We start from the raw sequence: 20,254 nt of genomic DNA, 5'->3' as shown, positions 1-20,254 counted from the left end.
CTGGTGGGCAGAGAGCAAACAGAAGAAGAGAGCTCCGGTGTTTTCAAGGGAAGGAGGAAGCATGTCTCCGACTGGGAATGAGGATAGAGGAGGAGGTGTTGGGGTTCAGGAAAGGGGACCTGGATGATAAGATATCTAGGGGAGAGACAGTGCACTAAGGAGAGTATGAATGCAGCACTGCGGGGGGGTGGGGGGGTGGGGGGGGAGGCGGAGAAAGTGAGGTCTGTATGCCCAGTTCAGATATCACTTCCTCCAGAAAGCCTTCTGACCCCCAGACCAGGTCATTCCCCTTGTTGTAAGTCTCATAGGCCCTGTGGTGCTTCTCTGATGCAGCTCTGATCACAACTGGAATGAACCATCAACTGTATTCTTTAGTTCTTTAATCCCTAGATCCCTCCCTAGACTGTAAACCCCCGAAGACGTGAGCAGAGGCTGTCTGTTCCAGCGCTGTGTCTCAGCATCTCGTTCCTCCTGCATAGTCGTGTCTCAGTACAGAAGTATTAAATAGTTGAACGAACGAATGAAATAATGAATGAGAAAAGTCCCAGAAGTGGCATGCATGTTTTCTAGTCGACCTAGATTTCTTTCTTTTTTTTTTTAATTAATTATTTTTAGAGAGAGAGACAGAGAGTGCCCCAGTGCGAGCAGGGGGAGGCGCAGAGGGAGAGGGAGAGACAGAATCTCAAGCAGACTCCTCGCTGAGCATGGAGCCCTCCCAGAGCTGGATCGGGACCCTGAGAGCATGACCTGAGCTGAAACCAAGAGTCCCAGCTCAACCGACTGAGCCACCCCTGCGCCCCTAGTTGGCTTCGATTGCGGAAGCAGGCTCTCCCGCAGCCCTAGGTGATTACGGACCGGCCCCCTTCCCCCTTCACTCCCTCTCCCGGAGTCCGGCTTTGCGGATGCTGGGGCTTTAAGAGCCGTCAGAAACGGAGCCGGGTGCTGATTGGCGGTTTATTCTAACGCTGGAGGATGAGCTCATCCGCAGCCAATGGCCAGGCTGCACCCGGCCAGGCCCCTGCACCTGGCTGGAGGGCGCAAGGCTGCGGGGTGGTGCACGGCCTCCCGCTCGAGGGGCGGTGGCGGCAGGGGTAGGTCCGACCGCGCGGACCGAGCTCCTGGCTCGGGCAGGTACGGGGTTTGCCCGGCTCCTCCTCCGGGCCCCGGTCCTCCAGGCGCGGGCGGCCCCTCCTCTCACTCCCGCAGCTTCCCTCGGTCCCACCGCGCCGGGTGGCGCACCTTGCGTGCCGGGACTCGCGGGCTGGGCGCTCCGCTTCCCGGGTCCAGGCGCGGCCCCGCAGTCCTGCCCCGGGGGACCCAACCCGGCGGGGTGGCCCGGTGGCCTGACTCGAGCAGCCCAGCCCCTCGGCCTTGGCGCCCGCCCGCCCCAGCACAGGCCTCCGAGCTGCGGGTCCCGGGGGGCTGGGCGGAGCAAGGAGGGTGCGGCTTCCCTCTCTCCTTCCCTCCACCCCGTGGCCGCATCCTGGCCGGAGCTCAGCTTCCCGCTGGCCTGGGGGATGTCGGTTTCCCTCCCCGCCCCACTCCCCATCCTGTTCTATCTATTCCCTCTCTCCACAGAGGCAGAGGTGACCTAGTCTTGGAAGTTCAGGCCCTGCCCTTCTCAGTGGGGCCTGCGAGAACACAGGTGCCACTGAGGCTGGGGGCGGAGGTGTAGGGGCAGCTCTGTGGACCTCTCCAGAGCCCTTTCCTTTCCTGAAGCCACTGCTCTTATCCCTGCTAGGGATAAGCTGCTAGGTCCTGGGAGGCCACGTGGCCCCCTGGCTTACTCAGACGGAGCCAGGAGAGTGCCGCTGCCTCCCTGGGGCCGGGTCGGCTCTGCCCTCCTTCTCCTACGTCGATCCAGAATCTGTCACTCGGTCATTTCATTTGCCCACAGGTTTAAGGCCAGGCCTTGTGCCTAACTCTCTGCCAGGCTCGGGTGGGGGGGTGGGGGGGGCGGTCCTCACTTGCTGACCTCGGCACCAAAGGGAATTAAATAAGGTGGGGGCAATCTCTCCTGTTCAGGGAGTGCCACTGAGCTGAACCCTGAAGGATAAATGAGATTCCTGTAGGAGGAGTATGACCAGGAGAATAGGCAGGATGGAGGGAACAGTGTGAGGAACAGCCTTGGTGTGTGGCCGACATATGTTTACATGTGCTAGACACTAGTTTGTGAGACCCCAGGAAGGCAGTTCTGCATCACAGATGTCCTCAGCTCTCTCCAGTGCTCAAGAAATACCTGTTGATGTGAATTTGAATTGAAAGGAAGAGCCCTGAGCATGTTATTATTCTATTATCACCATTAAGAAAAGGTCTGGCCCCGTAGAGGGATGTTACCCGCACTAGCTCTGATCCCTCCAGCCCTTGGAGGTGAGTATTAGTCTCCCAGTTTTCAGCGGAGGAAGCCAGGGTACCGATGGGCTGTTGTTCGCCGCCGGGGCCTCCCCAGGGCGTCTATTGATTTCAGGTCACCGCCACAGGGCAAGCAGCCATGAGCCTGGTGGCCTGCGAGTGTCCCCCGGGCCCTGGCCTGGAGCCTGAGCCTTGCTCCCGAGCACGGTCCCAGGCCCGCGTGTACCTGGAGCAGATTCGCAACCTGGTGGCCCCCGGGGCCCCTGACGTGACCAAGCGCGACTACCTGGTGGATGCAGCCACGCAGATCCGGCTGGCCCTGGAGCGCGATGTCAGTGAGGACTACGAGGCAGCCTTCAACCACTACCAGAACGGCGTGGACCTGCTGCTGCGGGGTGTGCACGGTGAGGCCCGGGGGGCCAGGGGCGGGAGCTGCTGGGGCAGGGCGGGCTTGGGGCTCCCCCCCATCCTCTGTCCGTCTGTGCTGAGTGAGCAAGGCTCTAGGCTGGCCCCGCAGGCCTGTGGCAAGGGCAGCAAGGCCTGTGTGAGTGGTTCCTGTATGCCGGACCCTGGTCTAAGGGCTTTACCTGTATTAACTCATTTGAACCTCACAGTAATGGAAATGATTACATACGTTGTTGATGTCGTATATAGGAACTATTTTTATTCCTATTTTCCAGATGTGAAAACCGAGGCACCAGGCAGTTAAATTACTTGCTTAAGTTTCCATAGCTCTCAGTGGCAGAGCTGAGGCTTGAACAGTTGGGGATCCAGAGGCTGGGCGCTGACCCCGTACGTCCCTGGAGCGAGCGGGGCTCCTGTCCTGGGGGCTTGCATCACCAGGGGGGAGACTGATGAGTTTAATGTTGGATAATTCCCTCTCTGGTGGGAAGAGCAATGAGGAAGAAATGAGGGGAGAAAAGAGGGAAAGGGACGCCAGGCTAGGCCAGCATAGGGTATTTTCTAGAAGTCAAAATGAAGGGCCATCTGGTGAGAGAGAGAGAGAGAGAGAGCAGCCTGTTTAGGGCAAAGTGGGGCATTGTGCCTGCAGGGGAGAGGCCAGGTGGAGACCCCTGAGGGCGGTGGGGGGTAGGAGTCAGGCCCTGCTTCACACTTCCTCCCCCCTCACTCCCCCATCCCCGCCACGGAGCCCCGCCAACGCTGGGGCCGACTGCCCAGTGAATCTGTTCCTTTTCCAATCCTGGTCCCCATTCCGGCCTTTTCACACTGGGTCTCAGAGAAGGCAGAGGGCTGTTCTCTGGGAGCTTCTGTCTCCTGCTCTGCAAACAGACTCCGGAATCCCCCTCTCTTCCTTCCCGGGGTGTGATGGCAGCCAGTGAGGTGGGGGGGGTGCCACCTGTGACCACCGTTCCCAGCCTCTCCCCCCATCTTCCTTCTGCGGCTGCACCTGCCGGACTCCCGCCCAGAGGAAGGCTGGGTGGGGAGGGGGGACGGGGGCGGGCAGGGCACTGTCTGCACACCAGCCTTAGAAGCAGGCGCTCTCTCCTGCAGAGGGCAGAGGGCAGAGGGCGGGCAGCGGGCGCTGGAGCCCCAGCCCCCCGCAGGGCCAGGGTGGGTCCTGGTGACTCCCTCACCCCACAGTCGACCCCAACAAGGAGCGATGCGAGGCTGTGAAGCTGAAAATTACCAAGTACCTGCGGCGGGCCGAGGAGATCTTCACCTGCCACCTGCAGAAGACCCTGGGCGGTGGGGCCGGCCCCGGCACGGTGAGGAGACCGCTCCCCAAAGGCCTGACGGCTCTGGGGGGGGAGGAGAGAGCGAGGCTCCCTGCCCCCCACGGGCCAGAGGGCTGTCACCTCCTGTCCTGGGCTGTGTGCGTGCCAGGGACAGGGCTGTCTCCCTGCCATTCTGCTGGCTCCCTCCGTCTCCCACACCCAACTAGTTCCTTCATCTCTGAACCCTTAGCACATCGTCTCCAGGCCAGTCTCACCCCCGCACAGGGTAAACACACACACACCTCCAGACTCTCATGCACGGCTCATATGTAAGCTCCATGTGTACACACTCCCAAGTTTCCCACGTCTGTTGAAATTTGAATGGGTTGAAGTTTGGGTGAGCACAGTTGACCCTTGAACAGGTTTGAACTGCGTGGGTCCACTTATACTCGGAGTTTTTCGATCGACACCACAGTGCTGGAAATGTATTTTCTCTTCTGCATCTTATTAGGCTGCTTTTCCCCAAAGCAGGTGCCCGAGCCACATGCCTGGGTCTTCCAGGCATGTTCCCTGAGACCCTCATGTCCCTGGGTTATTTCCCCACCCCTGGGAGCACCTGCCTCCTATGGGTGGGGCTTTCAAGACAGGGGATCTGAAGCCTGAGGACTCCCCTGGGCCTTGGAGGAGGGCTGGTGGGGGGCGCCGAGTGTAGAGGGCAGTGTGGTCACCTGGGACCGAGGGGGTGCCCTGCCAGTCAGGGCCAGCTTGTCTGTTCCCTGTGAGGTGGGTGCTCCGTGGACCCCAGTTCTGCCCCTAGTGCCCACTGCTCTTTTGGCAGCTGGGGAGGGCCCGGTGAGAAGGCAGTGCCTGAGGAGGGCTGGGCCCTGAGTCTGTGGGTTCTGTCTCCCACCTCTGCAGGGTTTCAGCAGCCTGAGGCTCCGGCCCATCCGCACACTGAGCTCTGCCCTGGAGCAGCTGAGGGGCTGCAAGGTGGTTGGGGTCATCGAGAAGGTGAGTGAGCTGTGAGCTGACAGCCACGGTTTTGGTGCTGAAGGAGATGGGGCAGGCAGATGGGGGTGGTGGGGGAGGAGAAGGGGCTGGAAAGGGGTCGGAGGGCCCCAGGGGAGGAGAGTAGCTGTGTCCATTGGCTCCCCACCCTCCTCCCAGCCCAGCACACGTCAGTCAGGTCCTGGAGAGGAAAAGGGGAACAGAAGAGGCAAATGGTCCCTTTTCCATAGCCTGGAGCTCAGACAGACAGCCACTCCCTTAGAGGCTCAAGACAGAAGCCGGAGAAGCAATGCCCAGGGCTCCCAGCCAGCGCACATGGCCCTGCTCACTCCCCCTCCCGCTTCCCACAGGCCCCCACCCACCCTCCCTCTGCGCCCCAGGGCTGTCTCCAAGTCCTGCCGAGGAGTTTGTTTGGTGCGAGTGTACACTCCTCTCCAGAAGCCTGTCCTGCTGAGGGTCCCGGCCCCCAGAGGGGCCTCAGCAGCTCTGCCCATCCCCTCCTGCCTTCCCCCGCATCCTGACGCCGTCTAAGGCCTTTTCTCTTAATGTGGGGCAGGAAGGGAGATAGGAGCCGACATCCCAACTTGTACGGGACACTCCTCAGAGTGGGGGATCCAGAAGGACAGACAGTTGAGTCAAATGAGATCTGAGCCAATATTCGGTTGCCCTCTGCCCCAACCCAGGCCACACCTGAGTAGTTGCTAACGTGGGTCTTTCTCAGATTGGCTGTTCATCAGAATCACCTGGGGAGCTTCCTAAATAGGGATTCCTGGGCCCCACCCCAGGCCCGTGGAGGCAGAATTTCCAGCGTTGAGCCCTGGCATCTGTAATTTAAACACTCATCGGGGGATTTTGCTGGGCCCGTGGCTCACAGAGGACGCCTGCTGCACGCAGTGTGGCCACAGCAAACCCCTTCACCTCCCCGTTCGTTTCCTCATCTGTGAGCGGGATAAGAATCCTCCCCCCCACGGGGGCATGTGGGAACTAAAATGAAATAACTTTTGGGAAAGGCCTGGCACACGCTGAAACATTTGATATGCGTTTGATGGCCCTAAATGCTAGTGACAAGGGGGGCGGGGAGGCGTGCAGGCTTCCCGTCCCCCAGCCGCGCTCCAGCTGCTTCCCCAGGTCCCTGGAACAGGCCCCAGTCTGTCAGCCAAGGCCCGGCCAGCTTCCATCTGCCTTCCCTCCAACTGCACTCGTCTGTGCGGCCCCAGCCAAGGACAGCGGCTCCCACAGACCGGCCCGGAGGGGACTGCCACCACCTTTTCCTCACGTGGGATCCCGCAGAACCATAGGTGGTGTGGAGGGGGGGGGGTTCCAGGTCCAACCAGTGTGGATTACAGGGAGTTAGAGTGACATGACTTTGTTTTTTTAATTATAGGAGTTTGCAGAGCTTTGAGGATGCAAATGTATACCATGAGTTTCCGAGAAGGAGGTCTGTGATAGAATTTCCCGAATTTGTTTGACCCCAGGACACGCGGCATATGCAAAGCATTTTCAGAATCCAGGATTCTGAGGCCTGTGCATATGGGAAGCACAAAATAAGGCCAAGCCCAACCATTCTGTTTTGAGATTCTTTCATTCCTTTTTTACCCTCTCTTGGGCATCCAGTTTACCTACTCCACCTCCCTCCTGAGATCCTGCTTCCCTTTCCTGTGTCATTTCCAAGTCGGGAACATCGTCCCCAAATTAGGAGAGATGTTAGGGCCCCTGGGCCCAGGTCCCTGCAGACAGGCGCTCCATTCTGCAGCCCTGCCCAGGCAGATTCTGGCAGGAGAGCAGCGCCTGGCCAGCAGCCCTCGGGGCCAGGGAGGGGCCAAGGGTCTGCTCAAGAAGCCTGAAGTGCCCCCGGAGATGCCCACTTGTTAGGTGAACCGGGCTGGGAAAGGGATCCCTAGGGGCTAAGGAGGTACTGGCAGGGGGAGGGGGTTACTGGAAACTGCAAGGTGGCGGGGAGATCAGGGACTAGATAGGTCTCTGGCTAGAATACCCAGGGGTTTGTTCTCAGGGAGCATGGGGGGGCCTGAGAGATATCACCACATGTTTGCTGAGCTTCATGTAGGAGCCAGAGATGGGGAAGAAAAAGAAGGCCATCCAAGTTACTTCTTGTTTTTTTGGCTCGAACACACGGGTGTTTTTTAAAATTATCATTACTTACCAACATTTAAAAATTGGCAGGTTTCATATAGAAGTCCAGATTTCCTGCTTCTCCTGCAAAATTGGAAGATCTGGAAACGCTGGCTCACATCCTCACGTGGCAGCAAGGAGTCGGGGTGGGGGGTGCCGGTTTTAATGGGACACCAGTCCTCTGGTTTGTTCCTGTCCCTGCCCTGCCCCCTTGGTTCATGTCCCAGGCCCCTGTGGGCCTTGGAGTTGGAGAATCTGTTTGGAACTTTTGGATTTGGTTGCTCCATGAGAGAGTCCTCCTGGGGTTTTGATACTTTGGGCATTTTTAAAGAAAGTGTTAATGGGTTTCACCGAAGCTTTCATTGTTCCGTGTCCCAAGATCTCAGGGGGTATCTTTAAAAAAAATAAATTCCCTTTATGAAAAGGTGAAGTAGGGACACCCAGAACTACCTTCTACCTTCCAAATGGCAACATTCACCTGACATGAGTAAGGCACATTCTCATTTGCGAAACTGTTGCATTAAACCCTCTCAGTTGCCCTGGGAAAAAAGCACTAGGCTGTGCAGCCCCATCCACTAGTCATTAGCCACATAAGACTATTGAAGTTAAAATTAGTTAAAATTAAATATTCTGCTTCTCATTTACCCAACCATGTTTCAAGGACTTGTTGGCTTTTCATATGGTTAATGGCTTCTGTATTGGACAGTGCAGACACATATTTCATGTTCCAATGAACAGTGCTGCATTTTATTTATTTTTTTTTTAAGATTTATTTATTTGAGAGAGAGAGAGAGAGTGCAGGGTTGGGAGGAGGGACCCAAGCAGACACCGAGCTGAGCACAGAGCCCGGTACGGGGCTCTATCTCCCGACCCTGAGATCATGACCTGAGCCAAAATCAAGAGTCGGATGCTCAACCAACTGAGCCATCTAGGCGCCTTGGACAGAGCTGCATTTTTTTTTTAAGATTATATTTATTTATTTGACAGAGAGAGCACAAGCAGGGGGAGCAGGAGCGGGAGAGGGAGAAGCAGTCTTCCCCCTGAGCAGGGAACCCTATGTGGGGCTCCATCCCAGGACCCTGGGATGTCCTGAGCCGAAGGCAGATGTTTAACCGACTGAGTCACCCAGGCGCCCTTGGACAGTGCTGCATTTTAATAATTGTCTTACAGAGAATGAAACAGAGGTTCATAAGGTCAAGTGACTAGCTAGTGTTCTGTCCCCCATAGCACTGAGCGAAAGAGGAGGGGGATTCTTTTGTTTGCTTACTTTAAGGGGAAAATGCCCCCTCTGCTCTTGAGATATGAAAGAGAAAGGAGTTTAAAACCATATATATATTCCCCACCATCCTACCTAGCTCCAAGATAATTGCTATTAGTGTTTTGGTCTATTTCTTTCCAGACAGGTAGATGTGTGCGTGCGCGAGTGTGTATTAAAAAATACATAAATATATATATATATTTAAACACACTTGTTCCAGCGTACTGATCAAGTTTTAAATCTGGCTTCCAGAGCCTTCACCGCTGGCGTTTTGGACTCTCTGAGAGGACCTTAGCCAGGACAAGGTGGTAGGGAATCCCAGTTGGCAAGGGACAGTGGGGAATTATCCAGGGTGTCAGTATTTGTGGGAAACTCGATTCTCCTAAATGACCCCGGAGTTTTCGGTCTTGCTTTTTCAAACATTGCACAAATTTGGTCAAGGAGCTGGGGTCGGGCTGGGTTCCATCTCTGGCTGTTGGAGGAGAGACCTCTGGCGGTCAGAAGGCAGGCATCACTGCTGCCTCCGGAAGGGCACTGACGGGGAGCTGAGACCGAAGGGAGGGCAGGTGCCATGGTCACCTGGCTGTGCCCCCCTTGCAGTTCGGTCTCCAGGGCTCCGGGGTCATCCCTGCCTGGCTTCAAATCCCGCCTCTACCGCTTTTTGGCAGTGGGACCATAGGTAACACAACCTCTCTGAACCTCAGCTTCTTCATCAATAAAAGGGGTCGTTCATAACACTCACCTGGTAGGGCTGTGGGGCTAAAATTAAGTAATCTGTATAAAGCATTTAGCACAGAATAAGTGCTCTTAGCCAGACACATATTTCATGTTCCAATGAACAGTGCTGCATTTTATTTTATTTTTTTTAAGATTTATTTATTTGAGAGAGAGAGAGAGTGCAGGGTTGGAAGGAGGGACCCAAGCAGACACCGAGCTGAGCACAGAGCCCGATACGGGGCTCTATCTCCTGACCCTGAGATCATGACCTGAGCCAAAATCAAGAGTCAGGGACAGTCAGTGCAGATTATCGGGGGAGGGCATGTGGCGTGGCAGGCGCAGGCGGCCGTTAGACGTGTCTGCTGGAATGGAGTCGTCCTCCTGACCTAAAGCAGGTCCTGCCGTCACCCCATTTTGCAGGTGAACAAGGTCCAGAGAGGCAGTGTGATGTGGCCAATGTGGCAACTGGCATTCTCCTGGCCTTTATAGAAACAAAGGGCCTTTTTAAATGTATTTTTTATTTCTATTTTTTTTAAAGATTTTATTTATTTATTTGAGAGAGAGAGAGAATGAGATAGAGTATGCGGGGGGAGGGTCAGAGGGAGAAGCAGACTCCCCGCTGGGCAGGGATTCCATCCCGGGACTCCAGGATCATGACCTGAGCCAAAGGCAGTTGCTTAACCAACTGAGCCCCCCAGGCGCCCGGGCCTTTTTTAAAAAAAGATTTTATTTATTAGAAAGAGAACAAGAGGGAGAGGGAGAAGCAGGCTCCCTGCGGAGCATGGAGCCCGATGTGGGGCTCCATCCCAGGACCCTGAGATCCTGACCCGAGCTGAGCCACCCAGGTGCCCATAAAGGGCCTTTCTATTTATGCTTCAACAAACCAGTAATGAGGGAAGGTGGGCATTTGTAATTCCTGTTTGGTAGATGAGAAAATCAATTCACTTGCCCAAGATTTAAACCCAGGGCCCCTTTCCCACCCTGATCCTTGGATGCAGGCTTTGCCACTGCCTTGTGGCCTGGCTGGGTGCGGGGGGTGCCCACCTGCCACCAAGGGGAGTGTCTGCAGGGCAGGCAGACTGCCAAGGAGTCACGACATCAGGGTGCTGGTCTTGCCCCCACCCTCACCTGGCCAAATCTTCTGCTTTCCTGCCCCAACACGCTCCTGCTCTCTCCTGTGGCTGGGGTCCACCCCTGCCCACCACAGAGATGAGTCAAGGGCCCAACTCCAAACAAGGCCCTGACCCAGCAATTGGCATGTTGCTGCCTTGGACCAAAAGCAACGGGAGAAGGGGGCTGTTCTCCAAAGACGCCTCCAGAGAGGAAGACTATTTTAAAAAGGGGAGGGGCAGGCAGTGGCAGGGACCCAAAGGAGCGTGCCAAGCCTGTGTGTTCCTGGGCACGGCTCGGCCCATGGGTGACCTTGGGCTGCACTCTCAAAGCCTCAGCTGCTTCACCTGTAAAATAAGAGATCAGAAGCAGTGACTGGCTCTGAGGTCCCGCCCAGCCAGGACACCCTCAACCCCGCAGAAGGGACCACACGCCACGTGCGGATGAAGCATCTCCGACATCCCTGCACCGTGCAGGACTCTGGGAAGAGAGCTGACAGGGGAGTCCCTGCCCTCATATTGCTCATTGCCGAGTGGGGAGATGGGAAAGTAGACACAGTGATCGGGCTCCCTAAGGGTGAGCCCAGAGAGCACTGGAGACAGATTAGGGGTCCCAGCCTGACCTGCGGGCTGGCACCGGAGCGAAAACTGCAGGTCTAACGAAGGGGGGGTGAGGACAGGATTGATGTCAGCTCGTTGGGGGGCCAGGGGCACACACTGCACCACTACAGCCTGCCCTGGAGAGAGGAACCTGGGGAGCTGGGGCTCGGACTCTGGAGCCCCAGGAACTAGCCTGTGCCTTGACTGGTGCCTCCTGGACCTTGGCAGGTGCAGCTGGTCCAGGACCCAGCGACCGGAGGGACCTTCGTGGTAAAGGCAGGTGCCACTTAGTCCCCTGCCACCCTGCATCCCCCCCTGGAGCTTTCCCGCCACTCTTGGAACCCCTGCCCTCTGGGGAACCTCCCACCCAGAATCTGTACCTGAAGACCAGGCTCCCTCCAAATCTAAAAGCTGCTTGTTCTGCCCCTGAGCATGTCCCCCGCCTCCCAGACACACACACACTGCCTCATCCTTGTTTCAGAGGGGTGAGGGCCTGGATTCTGTGGTGGGAGCAGGGGTGAGGGCCAGGTCAGGAACTGGGGGAGGCAGTTGCTCTTTGGGGTGGGTTCTAACCCCTATCATGTTTGCCCCTAAGGCCAGGCTAGGACATCCCCTCGCAGGGCACCGTCTGGTCTGTGCCCCGCTGACCTGCCTGTCCTCCCCCAGAGCCTGTCCAGGTGTCACGTGGCGAACCGGGAGCGGCTGACCATCATCCCGCACGGCGTCCCCTACATGACGAAGCTGCTTCGCTACTTCGTGAGTGAGGATTCCATCTTCCTGCAGCTGGAGCACGTGCAAGGTGAGGGGGCCTCGGGGGTCCCTGTCAGCTCCTCAGGCCTTTGGCATGTCCTTTTTCATCCCCTTAAAATGCCAAGCACGAGGGGGGCGTAACTTGCACCAGACGTGCAGCGCCGAGCAGGGGACCCAGGTTTCCTGGGGAGGGTGGGGGGAGGATGGCAGATCGGGCTGGGGCAGGCCTCTGGGTGGCGCCAGGCGGGGGGCAGGGGACGTCTGGAGGAGGAGGGTCACGTCCTGGGCCGTGAGAGGGCATTGATGCAGATGTCCCCGTTGTCACCACTTCCTCCAGTTTGGGCTCTTTTCATTTTTCTGGTCTGTGCCCATTCTTTGGAGTGGCCACAGGGGATGGTGGTGCCTGAGGCTGTGAGGACAGCCGCAGGGCCGTGGAGCACATACTTATCCATCACCCTATTACAGTGATTTTTTTTTTTTAATGAGGGACACATCCTTGGGTCATGACATAGAGTCATTGCAGGTCCATGCCTGGCCTTCTTTTATTTTACTTGCTTAAATTTCATTATACTGTTCTCCCTAAAAAGTAAAAAATTCTATTGAGCACGGGTGAACCTACCACCCAAACCACGGGCAGGAACAATAATTTACAACTCCCTTGGCGTTAAGCACCTTTTTGCGCCAGCTTGCGAGGCCGGGTCCCCTCTGGGTGGGTCAAAGGGAGAGCAGAGGGCATTCCGGGCTGAGGAGGGAGGGGGCACAGGTGAGATGTGGAAGAGAGGGGGCTCATGCCGGGTGGAGGGGAGGCAAGAGTTGGGGACGTGGTGTCCACACTCTTCTTCTCCCCTGTCCCCATGCTCACTGCGCCTCTGCATGGCCCAGGGGGCACGCTCTGGTCCCACCTGCTCTCCCAGGAGCAGCCCCAACAGTCTGGGGGCAGGTCTGGCTCCAGCCCGGAGAGGATGAAGGCTCCGCTCAACTCACCCCTCGGCCTCCAGACCCCAGCACTGCTCCCCCTGGGACCCACCTGCCTGCCAGACAGAATCCTTCGGGAGCTTCCACGGACTTCTCAGAGCCTTCCCCCAGCCAGGGAGGCCCCACCCATCACTCCCCAGAGAGAGGCTGAAGGTGACCCCTCCGCCAGGACCCATGCTTCCTGCTCCTTGGACCTTCTTAAGTCCCCAGGTGGCCGCCTGCACCTCCAAGCCAGGCGGCGACCTGGCCAGAGCTTGGACGTGAGGCCCTCTTGGGGGCTCCCTTGGGTTCATCAGGGGGCTGTCCGGGTGCTGGGGGCCTGTGGCCGAGGCAGAAGTCCGAGCCACCCCGTAGCAGCTAGGGCCCGACCAGGGTCTGGCCGGGGCGCCTGGACGGTGAAGGAAGAGCAGGTGAAGCAGTGGGCGGCTGAGACCCTGCTCGCCCTGGAGGCGCTGCACCAGCAGGGGGTGCTGTGCCGAGACCTCAATCCCCGCAACCTGCTCTTGGACCAGGCAGGTAGGTGCCCGGGGCCCGGGAGGAGGGGGGATTAGGCTGTCCTCACCCCACCCCACCTCTCACATGGGGTCCCCAAAGCCTCCAGCCAGCGAAGGAGAGGTCTCCAAAGTTCAGGGGACCTCTGAGGTTATCTGCTGCCCCCTGCCTCTCCCCCTGGCCTCTTCACTCGGGACTCTGCCGAGTCTGGTTGGCCAAGGTTGAGCCTGAGCCTGAGTCCAAGGCAGCAGCTCCTAGGAAAACCTGGTTGTTTCTGCCCAGTGCCTGTTGGGGGAAGCCCTGGAGTCCCCTCCCACCTCCTCCAGGACTACTAACCACAAGTTTTGTCCACCCTTTTCCCTCCCTGCACACACTGGCGGAGAAGGTCACATCCGGCTCACGTATTTCGGCCAGTGGGCAGAGGTGGAGCCCCACTACTGCAGGGAGGCCTTGGACAATCTCTACAGTGCCCCAGGCAAGAGCGGAGGAGGGGCCAGGGGGCCTGAGATCTTGGGTGCCGCTGTGGGTTGAGCCGTGGGCTAAGAGTGACAGTGGGAAGGGGCCGTGTCTGGGTCAGAGGGGTAGAGTGGAGACCAGGCCTCTGGGGTGAGGCTGGGACATGTGTGGTCTTATTCCCCCAGAGGTGGGTGGGATTTCTGAGCTGACGGAAGCCTGTGACTGGTGGAGCTTTGGGTCTCTGCTGTATGAAATGCTGACCGGAACCGTGAGTAGCGGGGCAGGGTGGGGAGCCCTGCTGGGTGTCACTGAGGGTAGGATAGGCTCGGCTTAGTCCAACCAGCCAGGGTTGGGGCTGAGGCTACCTGGTTCTCCAAGACCTGGCCGTTCCCTCCCCCGCAGCTGCCCCCGCAGGCCATGAGGCCTTGGGAAGCCCCTCCCACCCAGGGCATGGACACGCCCAGCAGCCCCGCCCCACTAGTGGCTATAGCGAGCGAGACTGCAACTTAGGTGAAGGAGTTGAGCTGGGCTAGTCAGGGAAGGGTTCCGGAGGAGAAACCCTGCGTGGTCTGGAGGGAGGGTGGAATTTGACACAACCCTTCTTCCCTGGAAGGCCACTGACTCATCCCCCCCAGCCGCTGCTCCCCACCGCCCCTTCCCCGCCCCTCCCCCCCGGCCCCGTCGGGGCTGTAAGCTCCGGTTTTGGCTGAAGGACAGCGGCCTCTGCCCTCTGTGCCCCTCCCTGAGCTCAGCATCACACGTGGGGCTGGTGAGGCCAGGCAGCGAGGGCGAGGCCAGACTACAGTCGAGCAGGAGAGGACAGGAGCGGATGAAGTGGCGCCGGACGTCTGTCCTGGCCCCTCTTGTTAGCCCCCGACAGCCCCCAGAGCGGGGTTCTCTCCTCTCGGCCTCCCACCACTTCTCTAGCCCTCGGCCTCCCACCGGGTCGCGTCTTGTCGCTCCGCCCGAGCCCCAGAAGTCCCCGCTGCGCTCCAGTGCTGCTCCCGCCGGGGTGCCTGCCCTGGTCGATGCTCCTGGCAGGCCTGGAGCCAGACGGACCTGGGTTCCAACCCTGAACTCAGCATAAAAGTCCCTTTACCTCCCGAGCCTGCCTCTTGCCTTTAAAATGAAGATGCCAGAACTTACTTTGAGGGTGGTCGTGGAAATTACGGATAAGGCGTCAGGCATCTTCCTGGCATGCAGTAGCTTCAAAGCGAAAGACAACCGTCGTCCTCATCCCCACGGGACGTGACACGGGGGAAGGTAAATCCCGGCTGCCACGGGAGCAGGCGCACACTGCGGGGTTGCCCCCCTCCGTGTCTTCCCAGGCCCTGTCGCAGAGCCACCCCTCGGGAATCCAGCCCCACACCCGGCTCCAGCTGCCCGAGTGGCTCAGTCGCCCAGCGGCCTCCCTGCTGACTGAGGTGAGCTACGGCTGGTCCAGAGGCGGCCGCTGCTTGGCGCGAGGTGGGTGCTGGGAGGGCAGAGCTCTGGCGTCAACATAGCCCCACAGGCTGGACGTCTGTAATGGGAACAAATCTGTGTATGCTGGGGGCTGAACACCACCTGTCCCCCAGGTACTACTGGGAGTTCCGAGGGCCGGGAGGCTGGGGAGTGGGGGCCGGGCAGGCCTGCCAACCCCCCGGGCTTTTCCCCCAGCTGCTGCAGTTTGATCCTGCCCGGCGCCTGGGTGCTGGAGGCGGCGGAGTCAACAAGCTCAAGGCCCACCCCTTTTTCAGTACTACCCAGTGGAGCAAACTGGGGGGGTAAGAGGGGGCAGAGTGGGTCATGGAAGCTGCTGGACTAGTCTGGATCTTCTCTCCCCTCTGCCGCCCAGAGCTGGCCCGCCTAATCAGTGACCCTCAGGCAAAGGTGGCAGTTGCTCAGCGCCACTCTTGGGCACCATCGTAACCATCGCTACTGCCCAGAAGGGGTTGGGCATTCCCCAACCAGCTCTGGAGACCCTTTCTGGTCTCTGCTGAGGGGTAGATCCCACCCGGCTGGGAAGCTCGGACCCCTCCGCCCATCCATCCTCCAACCGTCAGTCAACAGCTCCCTGTACCTTGACCGCAGACCTGCCAGGCCACAGGGTGCCTTCCGCAGCATGAGCTCTGAGCTCCTGCCCGCCTGCTGAGTGGACGGCAAGGTTTCGTGACTCATGAGCGGCCATGTGCCCCACTGGGGACATCTCTGGAGACTCATCTCAGGATACTGGTCCACTGGCCCAGTGGACCCAAACCAGGGCTGCCCTGCCTGCCCTGCCTGCTCATCTTAGCCGTGCAACTCGGCCTCTTCCCCCTCCCAGGCTATTCCTACACGGGGTTGGAGGGTGGGGGACAGGATGATCCACTCCCCAACCTGACCGTGCCCTGTCTTATGACTTCAGACTGGAGAACAAAAGGCAAGCAGGAGAGAGAAATAAGGATAAGCATCAGGGGAGAGGAAGGCACAGCTCTGGCACTTAGAGTCATTCTGAAAACAGAATAAAGAGCTCTCTTCCCCAGCTAGCCCACGGGTATGGGAAGGGGAGTCTACCCCCTGGGCCCCCAGGCTGGAGCAACTACCACACTTTGTACCCATTACAATCCCTTCTCAGGCATTTGTCCTATTTACCATTTTGCATTTTAGTCTTGAGGGGCCATTCAATTCACCGCCCACTGTGACTTCACAAAACACTTGGAATGATTGCCTAAGCTTTTAGCCAGAAGCAAAATGTTTCTGGTCCCTGAAGAGCTGGGGTAAGTAGTTACCCCAAAGACAATCCCCTCCCCAGGTTTGGGGGTCCTCTGATTCCCCTCGGGGCTTATCCTGTCACTGGGGTGTGGCACCTAAGAAGGAAATTTCCACCAGACCTCTGCCCCCAACTCCTTCCTTCCAGTGTCTCCACCACCACCAGGGGGCGCCTCCGACACTTCTCCAGTCTGGCTGTGAAGGTCCAACTCTAACTCTATGGGTAGAGACCAGTCCTGCAGAGGGCACACGGGGGGAACACAGCCTGCGCCTGCTTTCCCTGGGCCTTGCCCATACCCCCTACTCCCCAATAAAGCCTGCCATTACCTGTGGTGTCCTTGCCTCCTGAATGCAACCAGAGCAGCCCTGCCAGAAGGGAGAGATTGGAAGACTCCCCCCGAGATGCCCCACGCTACTCAAGAGTGAGCTTGGAGTCCCCTAAGAAGGTAGGAAGCAGGGCTGGTAGTGAAAGGCATGTCAGCCTGTGCCCCGCAGAGAAGCTGAGAGGAAAGGACGGCATGTAGGGGGCCCTGGGATCTGTGGGAAAGAGAGAAGTCCTAGAGGAGGGTCATGGTATCGGGGCGGGGAGGGGGTAGACAGGACACTAGTCTAATAATCCTCACAGTGACCCCGGAGATGGATGGTGGCTCGCATTAAAGACCCTAATGCTAGGGCCCGGTGGAGCCTGTCCGCAAGTCTGTCCTTTTGCTAAGTCAGGCCGACTGCTCCCAACCACTGCCACACGCAGGCGGAGCTGCTTCTGAACTTCCGGGCCTCATCTGTGCCACAAACACCTGTGCATCTGCCCCTCTGCTGGGCCGTGAATACCGGTGTCCCAGCCCTTATGGGGCTAGTAATCCCTCCACTGGAGGTTTCCTAGAGAGAGCTTCTAGCACCAAGCCCAGGGCAGGCTGAGGTTCTGCCTTTCCTTGAACCCGTCCTCCCCGCCACCCCCCCCCCCATTAGCTCTAAGTTCTGCCCTCTGGAGCCACTTCGTTCCTGTGACAGACCTGCACCCAGACACGGCATCCCTGCAGGCCCAACAGGTGGGGGTGGTGTTTAAGCCCAGAAGCCATATGCCTGTCGCCCACAGTCTAGGTTAGCTCCCTGCCTGCCTCCCTCCCCGACCCCTGCTCCCAGGGGGTGATCTACCCTCATCAGTGCTCACGGACCTCGGGCCCCCTTGCGTACACGTGGCAACCAAGTCCAAAATGCGAAATTGTCTGAGTGGCGCCCACCTCCTCCAAGCCCCCCAGAAACGCCCGTCTGGTGGCGTTTGGGTCCCTCTTTGAAGCCATCGCGAAGGCTCCCCAAGCGCGTGGCCTGTCAGGCTGGAGGGGCTCACCGGAAGGAAGCCGGCACGTTCCCGGCACGCGATGGTTAGGGTGCCACCTGCTGTCAAACCAGTACAGTGGTAACTTCAGATCGGGCATCTCACAGGCCAACTCCCGGGACAGTCACAGTGCTGGGGCTGTGCACCGTGGGAACTAAAAGGACCGCAGAAGCAGGAACCTTTTGAGAACATTTGCCCTTTAATTTGCATTTAAAATCAGTTTCTTTAAATATTTCAGGTACAAGTTCTGAATAGCGAAGACAGAGTAGATGCTGCAGGCACTCAGTATCGGCTCCCAACCCTTCCCCCCCGCCCCCCCAGGCCTTGCTTCTCCGCTCCAGCTCCAGATCCCAAGGAGCTCCAGATCCCAACGGGCACGGCACTAAGTCAGCGGCTCCTGGTGTCCAGTGTCAGCAGCCTCAGGCCTGGATGCAGTTGCATACAAAGCAATGAAGCCCAGCAGCTTTCACGACAAGATGTGTGTATTTAAACTTGCTCCAAGCAATTCCAATGATTGTGCCCAGACCCATCTGGCAACACCACCTCAGGCGACGCTGCCCATCATCCCCGCTGTATAGTAGCATCTTGGGGCTGGTTTCCACCAGGGTCCATCCTCCCTGACACCCCGCTCCCTCAAGGGCCACGATGCACAGAGAAACAGAGCTGCCCCTTCAGTCCGAGTGCTTACGCCAATGGCATGTAAAAAGCTCAAATCAATCTGAGCCAGTCCACAGGAAGCCCCCTCACCCCAATCTCACCAGCCTCCAGCCCTTGTGACCATGCCCTGTCCCGCTGCCATGACGTGCTAGAATCTGCTCTAAACGACAGCGATGTGCTAGAATGGTTCCAAGCAGCCCAGAAAGGTTGGCACGACCACGGCTGTGTGTTACTGTGCCAAAATGGAGCCGTGACGGAGAGGGTGGGCTCTGCTCCTGTCTTGTCTAAAACATACCACCTCGGAGGGGACTCTGCCCCCCCCAACTACCTCCCCCCTCCCCCCCAGACCCCCTGGCCTGTGCTTCCTGGACGAGGTAGAAGAGGCATCCTGAAGTCCATGGCAGCGCAGAATGAACTGTTATTTACGCGGCAAGCAGCACCTCTTGGCCTGCAGTCAATACCTCCATACAGGTGCAATCAAGTGAGAATGTGCACAGCCGGGCCAGAGGCTGCTGTGAGCCTGGGAGACACCACGCCCTCCTAAGGAGGCTCTGGAGAATAGACTTTCAAAAGATACAAACTTGATCACATGGTCCCCAGTGGTTTCCCTATTGAATACTGGCCCAGGAGAGAAGCAAAATCATCTCTGCAAAAGACGAATGGGAGAGAGGCAGGAATATTAATGAGCATCCACTAAGGCGCTCTCTCCCTCAAGCCTCAAGAAGATGTTCGAGTGTATGAGAAGGGTGCAGAGAGGGGAGAGCCTGGCAGAATACCAAGAAATGAACTGTGGCTGCTGGTTACGTAGTGCCCTGGTTTCCTTGCTGGGGGCCAACAACATGTGCCTGGCACCAGGCTAGCCTGGAACCCATGAGGGGACAGGGAGAAGATTGGTGGTCAGTTCCTGCATGGTTGGTGTGTAGGGTATGTGGCTTCCTCCTAAAGGTCCAGTAGGAGGACTCTGGGATCCTCTACCGCTGCCTTGATTTTGCGGAGAAAAGTTACCGCCTCTCTGCCGTCGATCAGCCGATGATCATAGGTCAGTGCCACGTACATCATGGGCCGCACCTCCACCTACAGAGAGGAGAGGTTGACAGGTCTGTCTGCAGCAGAGGAAGCCCCACTAGAAGTGGGGAGATGAGAAAGCATAGCCCATAGAAAAGTTTCCAGTTCCAGAGCTTTTCCTATTGATGTTGCTTCTGGAGCCTTCTATTTTCAAAGACCAAGGCTTACCCTTAGTGCAAAGCTCTCCCACTCAAGAAAGCTCAACCAAGAAAATAAAGAGTCTCTTCCAAAAGTGCCTTTTAAAAAAACATTCTTGGGCACCTGGGTGCTGAGTTGGTTAAGCTTCCAACTCTTGATTTTGTCTCAGGTCATGATCTCAGGGTCCTGGGATCAAGCTCCATAGCATCAGGCTCAGCTCTCAGTGGACACCCCCCGCTCCCCGCCCCAGCTTGGGAACACACTTGCGTATACGCGCTCTCAAATAAATCTTTAAAAAAAACAAAACAAAACACATTCTCTGCCCTTTCTAAAGGAAAACTTTTCCCTTCAATCCTGGCAGCCTGAAGTTTCTTCTTTAGGGTTAGAATTTTAAAAAGTAACCAGAGATCCTCAAATTCTCTCAAGTGGAATGCCAAGTTAGGTGTGTGAGCATTTTCAAGAGAGAAGACCTAGGATTTTTGGATTCACAAGACCTAGTGACCCAAAAACGTTCTAAACACAGGAGTCCCAGAAAATATTTTCCTACCAACATATCTTCTAGGGCCAGCTCAAGACCCTTTAACTTTATTCCCTGAACTCCCAGGGAACCGCTAAACCTTCATACAACCTGGGAGCTCATAGATCTTCATTGCTGTCCTGTTTCCCCGGGGCAAGGACCACGTTTCCAACTGTGTCCCCACTCTGGACGGCACCTAGAGAATGGAGCTTGATGACCTCTCCAGATGAAGGAGGAAACCACCTCAACTCCATGGTCCTCACACTTAAGTTGTATCAGAATCACCTGCAG

The 20,254-nt window shown here is 57.5% G+C and overlaps 2 protein-coding genes across 10 annotated transcripts in view; one reads left to right on the top strand and one right to left on the bottom strand.

Moving 5' to 3' along the window:
• Positions 1-1,019: 1,019 nt before the first annotated feature.
• Positions 1,020-18,032, top strand: RPS6KL1 (ribosomal protein S6 kinase like 1). Of its 9 annotated transcripts, XM_064571364.1 has the most exons (15): positions 1,020-1,131; positions 1,579-2,370; positions 2,481-2,756; positions 3,955-4,079; positions 4,947-5,039; positions 11,079-11,126; positions 11,517-11,649; positions 12,483-13,091; positions 13,453-13,542; positions 13,709-13,791; positions 14,852-14,947; positions 15,183-15,289; positions 16,152-16,261; positions 16,402-16,699; positions 17,825-18,032. In XM_064571364.1, the coding sequence occupies exons 2-13, from the start codon at positions 2,331-2,333 to the stop codon at positions 16,222-16,224; spliced, it is 1,773 nt and encodes a 590-aa protein (XP_064427434.1). In that variant the 5' UTR covers positions 1,020-1,131; positions 1,579-2,330; the 3' UTR covers positions 16,225-16,261; positions 16,402-16,699; positions 17,825-18,032. The 9 variants fall into 9 exon arrangements, with proteins under 9 accessions (XP_064427434.1, XP_064427441.1, XP_064427440.1 ...); XM_064571371.1 differs by lacking the exon at positions 1,579-2,370 and having other exon boundaries at positions 1,020-1,091; positions 2,468-2,756; XM_064571370.1 differs by lacking the exon at positions 1,579-2,370.
• Positions 17,767-20,254, bottom strand: part of DLST (dihydrolipoamide S-succinyltransferase) — a 19,746-nt gene continuing 17,258 nt past the window's right edge. The window contains exon 15 of the mRNA XM_045901244.3: positions 17,767-19,317. Coding sequence (XP_045757200.1) covers positions 19,183-19,317 — 135 coding nt within the window. The 3' untranslated portion in view covers positions 17,767-19,182. The remainder of the gene's footprint in view (positions 19,318-20,254) is intronic.

The sequence above is a fragment of the Mirounga angustirostris genome, unplaced genomic scaffold (genome assembly GCF_029215605.1).
Source record: "Mirounga angustirostris isolate CCGP_5_RB_7025 unplaced genomic scaffold, mMirAng1.0.hap1 SCAF_9, whole genome shotgun sequence".
Taxonomy (NCBI): Eukaryota; Metazoa; Chordata; class Mammalia; order Carnivora; family Phocidae; genus Mirounga; species Mirounga angustirostris.
This window is presented reverse-complemented; position numbering and strand designations above follow the sequence as displayed.